The sequence below is a fragment of the Copidosoma floridanum genome, unplaced genomic scaffold, assembly GCF_036245765.1.
Source record: "Copidosoma floridanum isolate Cflo_tuat_1 unplaced genomic scaffold, Cflo_Japanese_pri ptg000004l, whole genome shotgun sequence".
NCBI classification, from domain to species: domain Eukaryota; kingdom Metazoa; phylum Arthropoda; class Insecta; order Hymenoptera; family Encyrtidae; genus Copidosoma; species Copidosoma floridanum.
The window spans coordinates 40,404,739-40,421,160 of record NW_028321881.1 but is presented as its reverse complement, the minus strand read 5'-3'; the positions used below and the strand labels follow the sequence as shown (position 1 = coordinate 40,421,160).

The 16,422-nt window shown below is 33.4% G+C and overlaps 1 protein-coding gene across 1 annotated transcript; it reads right to left on the bottom strand.

Moving 5' to 3' along the window:
* Positions 1-936: 936 nt before the first annotated feature.
* On the bottom strand, positions 937-15,645 carry LOC106644905 (tetraspanin-1). Its single transcript, XM_089598003.1, has 9 exons — positions 15,582-15,645; positions 7,409-7,489; positions 7,131-7,343; positions 4,048-4,233; positions 3,748-3,870; positions 3,588-3,641; positions 2,531-2,623; positions 2,334-2,417; positions 937-1,604 (listed from the first exon to the last, which is right to left on the bottom strand). The coding sequence occupies exons 2-9, from the start codon at positions 7,454-7,456 to the stop codon at positions 1,548-1,550; spliced, it is 858 nt and encodes a 285-aa protein (XP_089454129.1). The 5' UTR covers positions 7,457-7,489; positions 15,582-15,645; the 3' UTR covers positions 937-1,547.
* Positions 15,646-16,422: the final 777 nt, after the last annotated feature.

Here is a 16,422-nt window from a genome sequence, read left to right as displayed (position 1 = left end):
GTGGGGGCTCCCATAAGACAACGTATTGAAGTGAGTTGTACTAACCGTGCATGAAAACGTCCACTCACTGCATCACGGTTTATTTAAATGTGTTCAACTCGTCAGTCCTCAAAGCTTAAACTTTTAGTTGTTAAGAAAAAATAACGGTACATGCTGTAATGCAGCTAGTTTCTGATAGTTTGTGTAAAAAACTTGAAAACATATTGTTTGCATGATAAAAATTAACCTTAAAAAAATAGAATTAACCTTAAATGAAGGAGACTCAGCTTCCGTTAACAAAAGTGTGTTATAAATTTTCGAAAAACAAACTTTTTTGCACAGCATTATAGTTTGAGGTCCTAAGAAGGGCTGTGCCATACACTTAGTATAGGACCTCCTCGAGACTTTGTTTACGTTTGTACAGATATTTCTTACAAGTAAGGTACATATTTTTTTCATACAAAAGTCTTCCTTAGGAGTTGAGCTATCCGTTCGAACTTTTTCCTTATCATAAATATATCTCCTACCTCAAAATTTGTGCACCAAAAGCTGAATAATCGCTCTCGCCCAAAATAGCCATGTTAGATGCGATTTCGAGAATTTTTTCTTGAAGATTCGTCTGGTAAAGAATATTGAAAAAATTCCTGTGTACTTCAAACATATTAAAGTACAACATTAATTTTTTTCAGCAAGTGAATACATCTCCTCAAAAACGACCGAACCTCCTTGAGAGTGAGTGAATAGACTGAACATACCTATACTCTGCTCTCCAATGACATGATAGTTCTATATGAACCTATGTTGTCATTGTAAAACAAAGTGTAGGTCTGTTCGGTCTATTCGCTAACTTAAAGGGCTTGACTGTCACGCAACTCACTTTTCGTTGTGAAAGTTCATATTGAAATTCATGTATCATGTCTATGTGAATAGCTCCACTGTAAGTATTAATATTTTCAGCTTCAAAAAATTTTTGTTTAACTATTTTTTTATAAATAGGCAACATCCTTAAGCACATAGTTATAATTGACATCACCAACTACCCCACATTTTTGTACACGTAACCTATTATTATCATCATATAACAGATACTGAATAATGATTATTTACACAACAATATAACCTAATAGTAAAAAAATAAAACATAATGATAATTATAAAAATATCTACAATAGTATGAATAGGAATATTACAGTCAATTAAAAAAAAAGTACACAACAGGACTATGAAATCTGTGTAGGGCACAAATAACCCAATAAACTACCACAAAGACGGCTTTATCAATTTTTTGATAACGTTACTGGACCTTGAAACAACGACTTACTTAACATCGTCGTAATCATTATCACACGTAAGTATTAAGTGTTAACAGATAACATGACTTACTTTTGGCACAATTCACGTATTCACGTATATGAATACATTATGACTGAAATAAGAATCGCGCGGTATCGGTAAGCCGCGGTATCGAAGCTTCCACTCGTCTATCTAACGCTGCCAGTACGCACACTTCGGCGGTACGACGCTCGAGAACTGCTCGCACCGCTACTGTGGCTGGCCCGTCGCTGGTGCTATCCACTTTCACCCATTGATCGACAAACGCAGATTGATGTTAGTATCCCGAAAATCTGGACACGATAATTAAAAGTATTTTTATTATTTTTCAGATCGATTTCCACATTTCATTGATTCTCAATGTTTTGTATAAAACCATTACGATACGACACCGGTAAACAAAGTCGTAAATTATCGATGTAGTACAAAATAAAAATGTAAAAAAAGTTTGTCGGCTATGCTTAAATTATACGTTTATAACTCAAGCGTTTTTCTTAAGCTTCGGACGATTGCAACTTTCTAGTTAAGGGATCCTATCACGTGCAGTAATCGAGCAAAGTTGATCATAATAATTAATAATTCACCGTACCTATCCATTGCATTAAGAAATTTTTGTAATAATTAGTTTTCAATGCTAAGTATGCGAAGCTCAACTTCTTCATGCCTGCACAGAGGCAGGAATTATCTCAGTCGAACACAGTGCAAGTAAAAAGTGTGTTTACCTTGTCAACGAACTTGCATTCACTTGCACTCAATGTTAAAGTCCTTACACTTCCAGTGTCATAATGATATATGTATATATAAATTACTTAACAATTGTACAAAGTTGGTGCTTTACACTTGGGTGATGATGGAGTAGTGGTAACAACAACTCGAGTGTCAGTATCACCAACTTTGTGCAATCGTTACGTCATGTACCATTTTCGAACTTGGGCGTTTTTTTTCAACTAACGACGTTTTATGTAACTTATGTAATATTTCAATAATTTGCTATCAAAAAACAACAGTAGATGTTCAATTACCTGAGCACTAGCAGCTACGACGCCAAATATTATGAGAGCCGTGCTTTCATACTTGAGCCAGCTCCTGACTTTTTCTAGACAACCCTGAAATAAGAATTTACCTGCGTATTAGTACGTAGCTGTTAAAAAAAATCATCCTCCAATTGTCTCTCATCAAATTTGATCTTAATCGATAAATTTATAGCATGCTTTTAAACCTCTTTGTGTCTGAAGTCTGTGTGCACTGAAATATTCTTGGATTGACAAGCTGTCTCATCCTTAGGTCTCGGATACATCCATGGGGTCTCGTTCTGTCCATGTATAATAAAATACAAAAATATGTAGCAATTATAAGATAATAGTCTAGCAAATCAGGGTATACTTTCAGAAAAGATGTCATATAGTAATTGGCAGACGGTAAGTTTAAAGCGAGAATATTAAAACATTGATGACACTGACATCGTACAGATGCCAAATTGACGTCTAATTCCATCGTTAAGATGTCTTTTAGTAATCAGTTGTTAAAATGATATCTTCAGATAACTGATAACTAAAAGACGTCTTAGTGATGGAATTTGGCATCAATTTGGCATCCATACGATGTTAATCATGATCATTGTTTTATGGGTTATTAAAACCTTGAATTGGGGCACTGGTGGCATGTCAATAAATCCGAAGGGTTAATTGTAGGTCTTGAGGTTGTATTATGATCAGTCAATCAATATAGTACTATAAACTGATGATAACACTGTACATGCGATTACTATAGAATGAATTAAACTAAATAAAATCATTGAGTGTGTTTATTTAAAATACATCGGCCATTGTGTAGTCAAATAGAGATGGGTTTAAGTTAAAGTTACTTTTAGTCGGAAAAAATAAGACTGATTAACAAACAACTGTATTTTAAGTTATTGACATAAATGGTATAAGATCAAATGGGATTTATAAAAGCATAGAAGAAACTAGTGGCTTGTAAATAAATATGAGAGGTCAAATGTTAGTCTTGAGAAGTATTTTAATCATTTCATCACATATTTAAAAAAAATTTTTTAAACATTTTTACAAAAACACGAGTTTCAGATTCGTATTCTGTGTGAAAAAATACATCGAAAATGCGTACTCGTTCTAGTAGAAGTCAATCAGCTACAAAAACCCCCCTAGCTATCATAGTGGGAGTATAATTACGATTTTTTTAGTTCTTCGTTAATTCCCACACAACACCTTTTCGTCAGTATGAAAATAAACAGAGATAAATGAATTTTGAGAGCTTACATTTTTATAAAATACTCGAGAAATAACACTCATGGGGCTACCAGTGTTTTTGACCTAGAACATCAATAGATTTCAATCAAAAATAAAAAGTAAACAACGAAAAGTTATGATCCAACACTAAGAAAGGAAAAAATGATTCAACAACACAGTAAATCAAGACCTCTATATCCTTGAAGACGCAACAGGTGAGCGGAACTTGTCTCCTCATGCCTGATATCTGATTCTCCCTCCACCAAATCGTGCCGTTGAAGTCTTCGTCGGAATAGATGCCACAACAGTTGAACTGAAATTCAAGATACAAAAAAAAAAAAAAAAAAAATTTTAACATCAACCCCACGCAAATGTCTGTCATGGAAACAAAAATGATTCGCGATAACTCTTGCTTCGAAAGACAGTGAGGAATCATCTATCGAACTAACGATGATTGTCAGTAAAAAGGGGAAAAAATCATCGTACCCACCTTGTACTGAGCAAAGTCCAAGCTTTGGGTGAAGCCAAGGTCGTTGCTCGCATCGTGTCCATAATGTTCGGCCAGTCGATCACCAAACCTTGTCTCCAAGCCCGTGAGCACACGATAGGCCATGACGCCAAGTATAGCCGCTGTAATCGTCTCTGTCACTATCAGGGCGATCAGTAGTGTCATGTACTGCAAAAGACAACACGCACCTCGCTTGCGCTGTGTTACGTGGTTAGGATACGTACACGTGCGTACACGTACGTGCACCATATTGATACGTATTTCCTGTCTCCGGTAAGGAGGGTGGATTTGTTGGTTATTTGCGTACGAGCCTCGTATATTGCATTTTCGTCCGGGAGAGGAAGGTTTACACGTGGAGAAGGACGAGCATGGAAATCAATACGGAGGGAGGCTTTGCAGCGCTAGTAGAGCTCTTCCGGTAGGAAGTGAGGCTTAATGGATCTAGTGGGTTGTGTATGAGGCGTGGAAAAGTCATCTCGGTCGTGTCATAGTCATATATTGGCTTTGTTTTATTCTGCATTTTTAGGGTTATTCGCAGCCTTATCGAGCCGTAAGATGGTTCGAAAGACATTGTAATCCAAAATCCATTAAACAACAAACTTTGATAGGCAAAAGTTTGCGAGGAGTCTCCAAAGTTTATATTTTACCGAGAACATAATGGGAAAAAAGACATTGGAGAAGCCATGTAAAAAAGTTGCTACTCGCCGTAGCTCTGCTGGTCATTTTAATCATCAACGATGTTCCGATTTTTATGAGCATTAAATTTACGTGTCAGTCCTTTTTAAAAGCAAATAATAATTTCAAGAGCATTTGTATGTAGGTAACATAGAAACTACTCATGACTCCTTTTTTCACTGTGCATTACAGAATAGCTGACAGTTCTTTTGTGCCGTATACTTTAATGACTCTGATGTCATCTAATATGTCACTTATGGAATGAAATTGCATAATCATCAATAGTTTTGAGGTTCTCGTAACTTAGAAATTGTTCAATTAGTGCTAATCGACAAGACCCGTTTTTTAAGATAGTGTTGAATTCCCGCTAAATCGATAAGCATTACTTGCTTATCCATGTATCAAATTAGTACAAGATTTCTAAGGTCTAGTCATACATCATCGTGAACCTAGGTAGAATTTTATTTTTTTACATTAACACATGGTTTGGTTTCATGAAACATATTAGTATACTTGTACAATTAGATGTGCCTTGATGTCTACAATTAAAGATAAGCCTGTATTTATGTGGCTTACTTTGCATTACTTTATAGTGATACTTGTAATTCGCTGCAGTTTAAATATTATCCTTGTAGTTCTTTGTTAACCAACATTACAAAGAAAGGTACACTTTATACACATCCAATATTATAGTGACAATAAAGTTCCATTTCAGTAAAGAATGACGAGCTGTAATGAATCCCTTACGTAATTTATGAAACTAGAATTTTTACTTCCAATCAAAAACAGTGCTTTATATGCAATAGTTTTGATGATTTTGTTAAACGTATGTTAAAAATTTGAGCTGCTACTATAATCGAAAATAGTACATGTTGATTTGGAACCCGTTATCAATTTTGCTATTCACTACAGTGCACCTGACGGTTACATCTGGGGCTGTCAGATTTATTTTGAACAAAGCTAGTGAAGTAATATACGAAACAAGTAGGGCGTACAAAACAAAGGTTCTCAAGTAGTGGCTTGATGGCTTGGTGTACATCACAACGCGAAGGACCAACCGAAGATGACATGAGAAAGAGATTGTCTTGAGAGATGAAATGGTACAATATCATACAAATACTAGGAAATACTACTTGACTAGAGTTTATTAAAAATACTTCTAAAAAATGTTTACCATATCTTTACCCGTGTATAAGTATATGACAACTATACAAAAGTGTATTAAATAATATTTTATGAAGACACCACGCTTTGGAATCAAATAGTAAGAGTAAAAATTTAATAATATAATTTAAACCGATCCAATTTTTTAAATATAGAAAACACATTATTTTCAATATACCAGTTTTTTAACAACTTGCAGTCTAAACCTTAGAAAAAGTCTGATTTGACACTAATTCAAAAAACGGATCTCATCGCTTAGTACCATTTGAACACTAAGAAAGCATTGTCCTTTAACCAGGAAAAATTGAATGTTAGCCGTTGGATCTATTTTTCATGTACAAGCACATGGAAACTTTTTAAATGTCGACATCCTATATTTTATTAATGTAAAAAATGAAGGTCAATAAATAAGGTTTTAGAATTTTCAATGACCCAAACAATCTTTAATTTTCTAGTGTTTACTGTAAATTATATCCATGAATACGTAAAAATAATCAAATCATCTAAACCAGAGGGATCACGTGGTATGTCTTAGTCGATAGGATTATGAGTATAGTGACTCCGTCGCTCGATTCGTTAATCTTTACAAAAGTTACTTTACCTTTGAAAGTTTTACTAAAATCTGAAATGTATTTAAATATTGACAGTACCATGTAATTGAACAACTTAACCGATTTCTCAAGGATTTTTCCGTATTTGCTATTTTGTTCTGAATTTTTTCGGTGTAGAACTTTAATACCATATTTTGAAAAGTTTGGTAAAAATGCTCTACAATATAGATTTCACTAATTGAATCTAATCCTAGATGACACAACTGAATCCAACAAATTGATTGTTAGGAAATGTCGTTTCGAAGTTGTAGAAAATACTTCTTCATTGAAGTATCTGCTACCACGATTCTAGATCACAAAAAAATTTATTTTACCGACGTTCTATTCACTGTATACCTATCATTAACAGAAAATTAAAGTCTGATAGTCAGAGATTTGGCATGAAGTGTATATTAGGTATAATTATTCTAATTGCTTGAATCGACCATTATATTCAAGTGATGATTTGAAATATACCAGCTAAGGAAAAATTCCTTTACAAGAAATAAGGTATATTCATGATTTTTTGTGTCCATGCTTGTAGATAACTTTAAATGGAAAAGGTCCTTCCATGTATAAAATGAGTTTTAGTCAAAAAGTAAAAAGCGAGTAATTAGGTATACAAGTTAATCTTACCGTAATAATGACGTACTGGCTCTCGTAAATAGCTGTGCGACAACCAAAGAAGCCAACGATGAAAATAATAAGTCCAAGACCGAGGAAAAAGTAGCCCACGTAATAGATTGACTCATGGGGTGTGGAGTTTGGCGTGAACAAGTTGATTATGTGACCCTTGTAGGGATCTATTAGGAGCCAGATGCCGATTACTGTCACCGTGCAACCAGCGAGCTGAGGACAAGATTAAAGTTACGCGTCAAGTGTACTTTTGCGGGGGAGATTTTTTATGACCTTACCCATATCAGTAGATTCAAGCCAAAGAGCGTGGCCTTTAAATACTTCATTTTTATCGAGGCTGATAATCATTAATCATTGATCTGTAGTGGAAAGAGACTGATTATTTTGGTGGAATTTTTTTTTTTTTTTTTTTTTTTTTTTTTTTTAATAATGCAAAAATTTCTGCCAAAATGTAAATTTTCTGCAAAATATTCTATTAACTTTTTTTGCGAGAAAAAAAATATAACGTAGAAATATGAGCCATTTTTTTGTAGTGAATAACGCTTTCATATCTACTTTCTCACTTCCATTGACTTCCGTGATTTTTAACATTCAAAAATAAGGGCTTTTTCAATGTCTATCGGCTTAATGTATTTCATTTTTTCCTCGTCGTTGTTACGTGTAGTGTTGATTGATTCATTTGATAAGAAAATATCTTGTCTTTTCTAGTAAAAGTTTGGATTATTTTCACACTAATGTGGAATAAAAGTCTTGTTGTTCGGTACACCTAATCTGTTCGAGACATCTCCTAAAATTATATCGGAGCTCCCAAAGAGGTTACACTTGAGTAGATTAGTATTATGAAATATAGAGAAAAACTGCCAAACCCTTTATTTTTTTCCTTATTGAATCTAAAATTTTGAACGGCGAGTGTACCTATTATTGATTCATATTTGATATTCAAAATGCTTGACGTTGTGAAACACATGCAACGGCTTTTACCCAATATAAAATTTTTGTTTGCGTAACACAAACGGAAAAGCTCGATAAATTTATATCAAGAATGAATTGTTGCAACATATTAATAACTCGTATCCTAGACAGATGTTGCGTCACAACTCCCAAGTCAAGTTGAAAACAGATTATAGCATGGCGATTCTATACACGTCAACATCGTTGACAATTTAACTGCAGGGGGTAGCAACTTTACGTACGTCAATAGTATGACTATTGATTCACATGCATTTCTGCCGTAAAGTGTCTCAAAAAGCGCTTGCAATACTAGAAAATAATGACATCTTTCAAGTACACTTTTCCTCTAATTCGTTCAACCTTGTGGGTTAAATCGATCGGCAAGGATCTTGTCGCTAAGTGCAGACTATGGTTTGAGTCTTATCTCTAAGAGCTGCGAGAAAATGCAGCAGTGCGCCCTTAAAAAGTGAAAAAAAGCATTGCATTGAAGCTAGTCTTTCGGAAAAGTTTTGCATGAAAAATTTATCAATTCATCCGAGCGAATGTTTTGGAGGATTCTTCGCGTTTCACTATATCCGGTACAAGGACGACAGGCACGCGTTTTTGTTCTCTTTTCGTTTTATGGATACGTCGATAGAAAGCATTTTGACGTTTATTTTTAATGTGCATGTTATTGAAGTTTCTATTTTCTGACAACTGAGCATGCGATACATTATAAATTCATCATTTGTATTTGTGTGACTTAAAATAAAAATTTTATCATATTTAAAAAAAGTCTACTATCCTTATTTAGAGATAAAAACTACGAGCACGTAGAAATATTACTGGTGACAGCTTAGTACAAGACTTACTAGATGCTTCAGTAGTGATTATCCAGATTACTAAGGCTGTCAGATATATGGTACTAACTATATCTACAGTACTACTATCACCAAAGTTACGTGGTTATTACTACCAGAGATTTAAGTAGACTCTACTAAATTTTTCTTTTTCTGAATGTCATTGGAATACAAACATCGGTCATTCAAATTATTAGTTAAAATGACAAATAATTTTAACAACTATCGTGAATGTATTTATAATAACTGATTGAATTTCAATTCATACAAAAATTTAGATGATACTGTTTTGACGTTTATGCTTTTTCAAACATAAAGATTACCAAAAATAAATGTCTTATTTCATCAATTACTTGATGTCCCTGAGGCTTGGTTCTCTTACATGATGGAACAGAAGTCTTCTACAAAAATCTTTTATTTTATTTAATTTTTTTTTTAATTAAAAACATATTTTGTAAGCCGACGTAAACTGCAATATTTGTTGGGCAAGTTAGAAATTTTTTATTTTTCTGGACACATAAGTAAGACTAGCTTTGTTTGCGTGCAGTTTTCTGATAATTTTGACAACAAATGCTTTTACGGATCATTCTTTCACTTTGTAAGCTACAGCATTAACCAATGGTAACTGATTTTACTCAGTATAGAACACACGAGTAGCACCTGCGGCTTTGTAACAAAAATTCAATATCCCTGTACTCTCATATTTAAAAAAAATATAAGTCATAATAACTTCAACTGATGTCAACTGCATTTTGAAGTTATTTGATCGATTCACTTTAATTAAAAACTTTTGTGTGCATTCCTATTAATTATTCACTATATTAATGCTGAATAAGTTAACTTTAGTAACTTTTGTTATATATTTTCACACATGTTGAAAAAAATGCATGGTATTTCACTGAAACATTAGCGTTTTGAATGTCATACTTTGTGACTAATTCGTTTTTTGGATAAGAATAAAACTGCATAATATTTTTTTAACAAGATAAATACTCTTTCATACTGAAATTCGATGACAATCACAAGTACGATTCTGAAACTTTGTTTTTATATGTGATTCAAACAAACCTTATAAATTATACCTATACTCATGTGATAATATCTATCTAATCACGCTGCGGACATACTTAAGGTGGTTCTTTCATAACTCCCGAGTCAAAGGTGGGACAATCAAATTAATATTGATTAAAACTGCTTAAATTTTGAACAATTATTTGTAAATATTGTTTGTTGAATCAAATTAAGTACTTAGTCAAACTCTTAGGATATTCGATGTAAAATTTAATAAGAATGGTTATGTATAATTTGCGTTTAATCTTAAAATATCAGCAGTAGATGCTTGCCTATATTTTTAACATGGTAAATTAAAATGCATGCCTAGCTTTATTTTAATATCTTTTGATTAAGTCCATGAACATATGTATTTCGAGATAATAGTATGTTTGGTATTACATAAACTTTGTTGTGTCAGTTTTTTACTTGTATATGTTGAGTTAATAAATAACTAGACTACAACTTTCACTAAAGAAATGCTTAGTTGTCATAAGAGTACGTGTTTAGAATTTACTTTTCATTTATCATTTTCTTGCGCTTACATTTGTCAGCCTACTCAAAAATTTGGACGAGTAGTATATTGTTATTTGATAAATGATTCCTCAAGATTTTGTGTCATTATGTTCATAATCATTTCATGAAAGAACCACCAAAAAAAAAAAACTATAACACAAAATGTTTAAATTTGTATTTTAAATCATTATAATCAAATTTATCACGAAAATGTGAATATAAGATGTTCTTTTTTGGATAAGAATTGTTTTTTTGATAATAATGATGGCTATGATAATTCTATCACTTGAACAGTTATTGTTGATTGATAATCATTTTACATTAAGAACTGAATATTGGAATTTACGCACGAAACTGTGACAAAAATCAAATAGCTTACATTCTCAAAATAAGGCACTCAGAGAGTATGATGGTTAGATTCCACAAAGTGCGTTCCCGACAAAGAGGGAAAAAAGCCTTTGACGTGAACATCAGAAGAGGAGATTAAAGGTGATAAGAACTAGTTAGATGGTTTTCATCCTTGAAATTTAATTAAATCCATTGAATGAACTTCTTTCCTTACTTTCTTCTGCAACTTTTATAAATCGATCTACTGCAAACTTTTTTTTGAAACTATTATGAGAAAAAGATTGAAAGAAGTTCGTTTCATTCATGATAATAGATAGTCATAATCTTTTTGATTTTAATGCTTGAATTAATAACAGATGATACTTACAAAATTACTTCACTTTAGGTGGACAATTTATACAAACACTTTTTCTTTTAAAGTACATTAATCATTTGGTATTTAATCCTGTGAATAAAAATGTTCCAAAATGGTAATAATTAACTGTGTTTTTAAAAATTAAATGTTTTCCGGCGAATAGTTTTTTAAATTACAACATGAACGAACTTTTTTAGAGAGTAAAAGTATAATGGTATAAAATTTTCCAAAAATCACAGTTATGATTTGAGCTTCATAATTTATAATTACATACATCGTCGAAAAATTTAAGTTATTATTAAAGTTATACCTACAGCTTTCTTACTAACTTTACAATTTTTCCGAGCCTAATGAAAATCTTACAATTGCGCAGCAGACATTCGAATAAGTTGACAATTGCGCTAAATCATTACAACCCAAAAAATGGAATGTATGTAATCCTAAGATTTAAAAGTAAATCGAAAACAACAGCTTGAACGTTAAGTTAATTATATACTGGATTATGTGCATTAAGTGGCTTGTTAGTATCAATATGTTTCGAGTTGAATGTAAACAATTATCTTAACGTTTCTCCATTCTGCTGGTACGAAATATTAACTAGACATTGCTTAAAAGCTAAATATTTCTTTATGTAAATTTCATCATCTATCTTAACGTTCAGGGACGTCAGGAATTAATAAGAAAAGTTTGCAATCTTAAGAGTTCGTTTTTTTTTCTTTTTTATCCTTTAACATTAAGAGCAGCGTAGAAAGATGGTAGATTAAAAAACTTTTTTTTGTTAAAATAAAAAGCATCCCTACTTGTATACATAAATCAGGTGGTGTTTTAATTGATAAACAATTTTATAGTTAAATATAAGACGACACACCACGTAGCTACAAATTATAAATAAACAAGTGTGTCAAGCAAGTTTTTTTAACTTTTTTACAATGTTTGTTTTCGTGATGTTGCCGAACTTTTTATTCAGAGGCAAAAAAGTAATTTTATGAATATTTTATTCTTAAAATCGTTGCAGAATGAAATCCAATAAACTTCTTTTAGTAAGGGCTCATCAAAAAAAGATTCAGAAGGACTGGACAAAATTTTTAGATAACGTTGCCAAAACTTTTTTTTAATGCTTTAAAAAAATGTAGTTTTTTTTCATAAATTCTTATAAAACTTTCACAGTATAACTCATTAGAATTGTTTTATTACTGTTACATCGTTTGAGCCAATAATTAAATGCAATTAATCCTATCCATTTTCAAACCAAGCCTTAATGACCTAAGTCTCACACGTGAAATAAAAATTTATATCATGTCAAGTAAAGTTATAGCTATGAGTTATTACATTACTAATTTGCATGCATACTTGCCACGTGTCTTTATTTTTTAATAATGCTTACTTCGGCTAGATTAAAGTAAGTCCACGCACTCCACCATGTATACCTTTTTTTAACTTTTCATTGATAGCAAGCCAAAAAAATCTCAATTATTTTGACAGTAAGTATATGTTTATGTTATACGATCAGATGTGTTAGCCTGAGTGTGCTATATATATGTTATGCTTAATGTCAATAAAAAAACTTATTCTGTTCAAAGGAAGATCTTTAAATTCCTACAGTATTTTTATGTAACAACCATTTAATGCTGTTTTTCAAGGTAATCATAAGCTTCTAAAATTTAACGCTGTCCATGTTGACTTGGGAGTCATGCTAGGAGTTCTTTAAACATATTTTTCATAACATATTTATTACATTAATATTTAAGCGGATAATAGGATAAAACTGCGTAAAGCCGTATCAAGAGGAAGCCTAGAAATATACCAAATGGTACCGATTTGTATGAAACTGTTACTTTAACAAAATAATTAATTACTGTACGTAAATAACGATTTTAATAGTGAAACAAGTTTAAAAAAGTAGTCGATAATCTCCTTTGATTTTAAATATTTATGAAACGTTAAAGCTAGTGCTCAGTTATTTGTATTTTGTTAACTTTCTTATGCGATTCGCAAGTTCGTACTTAGCCTTTAACATTTAATACCTTGCCTTTGATCGTAAATATCATAAGCTTTATTGATTTAACGTAAATGAATATCAAACGATAATTAATTTTCGAATCGTACGCGCACGATCCTTTGACTTTAGATTTCTTGGGGAGCTCTACTACGTGAATCCATCAAAATCGAGCTACAAAGTATCAACGATGGAAGAGCTCTTTTTTCTTCAAAAAAAAAAAAAAAAAAAAAAAATCACAAAAAAATGGAGTGCAATACAAGAGAAAGCGAGTACTCAAAAGCCATATCTATTTCGTCCCACATGTATTTTTTCTCCCTGTATTTTTTCCACGTATGTACAAGGACACTAAGGATTGAAAGCCCTTTTTTCTCGCCGTGTTGTGACGCTTGAGCGACTCTCGGTGAAATGCAACGCGACGGGACAATTCTGTTGGTTGGCTCGACTTTTTTTTACCGTTTTCTTTGTTGTCTCGGTGTATGAATGGAATGATGACTATCGTTATATTTTTGTATTCGTGAGAATGGAATCGCAGCTCAAACTTTTGTACCATTTTCCAACAATGCGCACATGTGAATTTTTGTAATTTTGAGCAGGTAAATTTGGACTCAGTGGGACCGAATGATTATTTTGAAACATCTTTTTAATCAGTTATCGTTTTGGAATATTTTTTATAATTGATGCTCCAAAAAAGATCTTATTGAAAGAGAAATGTATGCCGTAATAAACTGTTTTCACATTGTGAAAACAAAAAATCTACTGCTACAGTTTTTAATTAAATGTTTTGACTTTGCCATTTTTGTTTAATAAATAAAACAGTAAGTTTTCGCATTTCACTTGTACATAGCATTTCATTCAAGTAATGGAATTATTTAATGTCCCTGAAAACTGAATAGTGGGCATTTTTTCTACGAACGTGACGCACGTACGAATAACTTTTTAATCCTTTCTGTTTCCTCCTGTGCTTTTATCCGATGTTGAACTTTTTGTAACCGCAGGAAATCATAGAAAAAAAGCTTATTGACGGTAATAACCATAAAAAAGGTTTAAAAAATTTGTTGAGTCAACAATTTCCAAAGAGACTACTTTCTTAATTGTAAACAGCTACTTAGAAAAGTATCTCATTCTGCTAAATATGCAGTATACATTCTCATAAGTCGTTAAATGTTATCCCAAAGACAACAGTTAAAAGATTAATCTTGGTTACGCTAAAGTATTAAGTATCATGGAAAAAAACAACACAAGATTTATCTATATCATCCTCTACTTCGACTACACTTAATTAAAAATCAAAAAAATATAGCTATAAAAATACACGGTTAACTCTACCAATAACTCTACTAATAACTCTAAGGTGAACGCATAGAATCATTTTCAACTTTATGGTATTTTCATTTTTTTACAAGTCATAACTTTTATTCTTTAAAAATTTAAGCATTAGACCCAGTTGCAAATGTTCGAAACGGTAATTTTTCAGTATTTTTGTTGAAGCACGAGTTACTAACGCAATCCAAAAGTTGAAACAAATTTTTCCGTAGAGGCTCGCGAGTCGTTTTTTCCAAAGGCTACATTCTCCCTAAACGTGGCCATTTACGTATGATTTATTCAGCACACGCTCACGAATCAACTGTGTATACCTACCGTTGACTCCGAGATGGAAACTTTGTCGATACATACATGAGCTTTACGTACGTGCGCCAAGTTTAGACAGAAACGCAATGTAATGCGAACTGTTGCGCTAAAGTATAGTTATACTTTTGATGGAATACCACCCAAGCATTGCACAATGCCTTTTTTTAAATCACTGCATTTGAGTTATGCCAAAGTTTGCCTGTACAACTCGTTGAGACAATAATTAGCAAAAAATTTTAGTACCAGAAATCGAGTACAGTGAGAATGACACGTGTATTTTTTGCGGAATCTAAGAACGTACACTTTATTAATATAAGTTGGATATTATTTTAATTACTTTACAGTATAAATCTCAAATCAGTGGTGCCCCATCAGACTGTATAATTTTTTTTTTATACAAAATTGTTCAGCTCCATACAAAAGGCTTTTTGCAAAAACATCTCATAATGGGGGCTGTCAAATTCACCATTGCCAACCTGTGGGAGTCGCATTGGCTTGGGCATCATATAATATCTTTTTGTGTTAAATCGATCAGTAAAACTTAAAGATCAATTCTTTCCACTATTTCACCCAGTCGTCGCACACCTACAACTGTTACTTGTTGCCGTTAAAAGAATGATGGAAACAAAGTTCATGACGAGGTTTGCTGTTGTTGAAATAAAACGATACCGCCCAATTGTCTAAACGCGAAAATACGCAATTTCAAGCCATACAGGTAACAATAGTCCTAGCCATTAATAGAATAAAAAAACCACTAGATGTACCAAAAGAGCACTCAGACGGTCCAAGAAACTCGATTCTGCACAACGAGAGAATCAATCTCTCGAGAGCATGGCTCTTCTAAAATCTCGAGGCTCCTTCCCGAGTGATCTTCTTCGTTGAAACAAAACAGCAAAACCGATCCCCGCACTGGTCGCAAAAACTATCCCGTTGGACCCCAAACTTTGACGCGTGTACCCGAAAAACCATCACTCCGGCAATAACCATCACCCGTGCGTCACCGGGGAGTAAAGCGCTGCTGTTGTGTTTCCCAACGAGTGAGACGAGATCTCCGGGATCTCATCGGGCGCCACGTCGACGGCAGCAGCCAACGCACTACTGACAGCCAAGACCACCGATGGTCGCTCCTCGCCGCGCAGCTTCCACCCTCCGGGCTCCCCTTCTCCGGTCGTCTTTTTCATCTGTTCTCTGCTCTCGTGCGCACGATGCTGGCTCTCATTGCTTACGCGTGTGTACTCCGGGAGGCTGTGCGACTGGGGGCGCAGACACGTGCGGGGAAGGGGTAGTCCGTTCTCTTTTGTTGGAATATCAATTTTTTCCTTCATGTTGAGAGACGGTATGCACCGTTGCATCCTACGGAGTAAGAAGAGGAGGGTATATGGAATACGTGTCTTAAAGCTGTGGCTTTGATTGTCAACTTTCATCCATGTCTCGTGGGACGTTTCCCTCGCATGTGAGCTGTTTGGATGTGTGCGACGAGAAAAATAGACGAGGTGCTTTTGAAGATCGATAGGGGTTGGTTCGTTCATATGCAACAACGAATGATGCTCGAGGACTTTTGGATCACGTAGCAACGCTTGTGCTGAACATGGCGCTAGTGAGGAT

Bases quoted from the DNA above. Each gene is read 5' to 3' on its own strand.
- LOC106644905 (XM_089598003.1), bottom strand. From the start codon at position 7,456: ATGAAGTATTTAAAGGCCACGCTCTTTGGCTTGAATCTACTGATATGG. The intron at 4,234-7,130 runs GTAAGATTAACT...TGTCTTTTGCAG, and splicing joins GCCAGTACGTCATTATTACG to TACATGACACTACTGATCGC. The intron at 3,871-4,047 runs GTGGGTACGATG...CTTGAATTTCAG, and splicing joins TGGACTTTGCTCAGTACAAG to TTCAACTGTTGTGGCATCTA.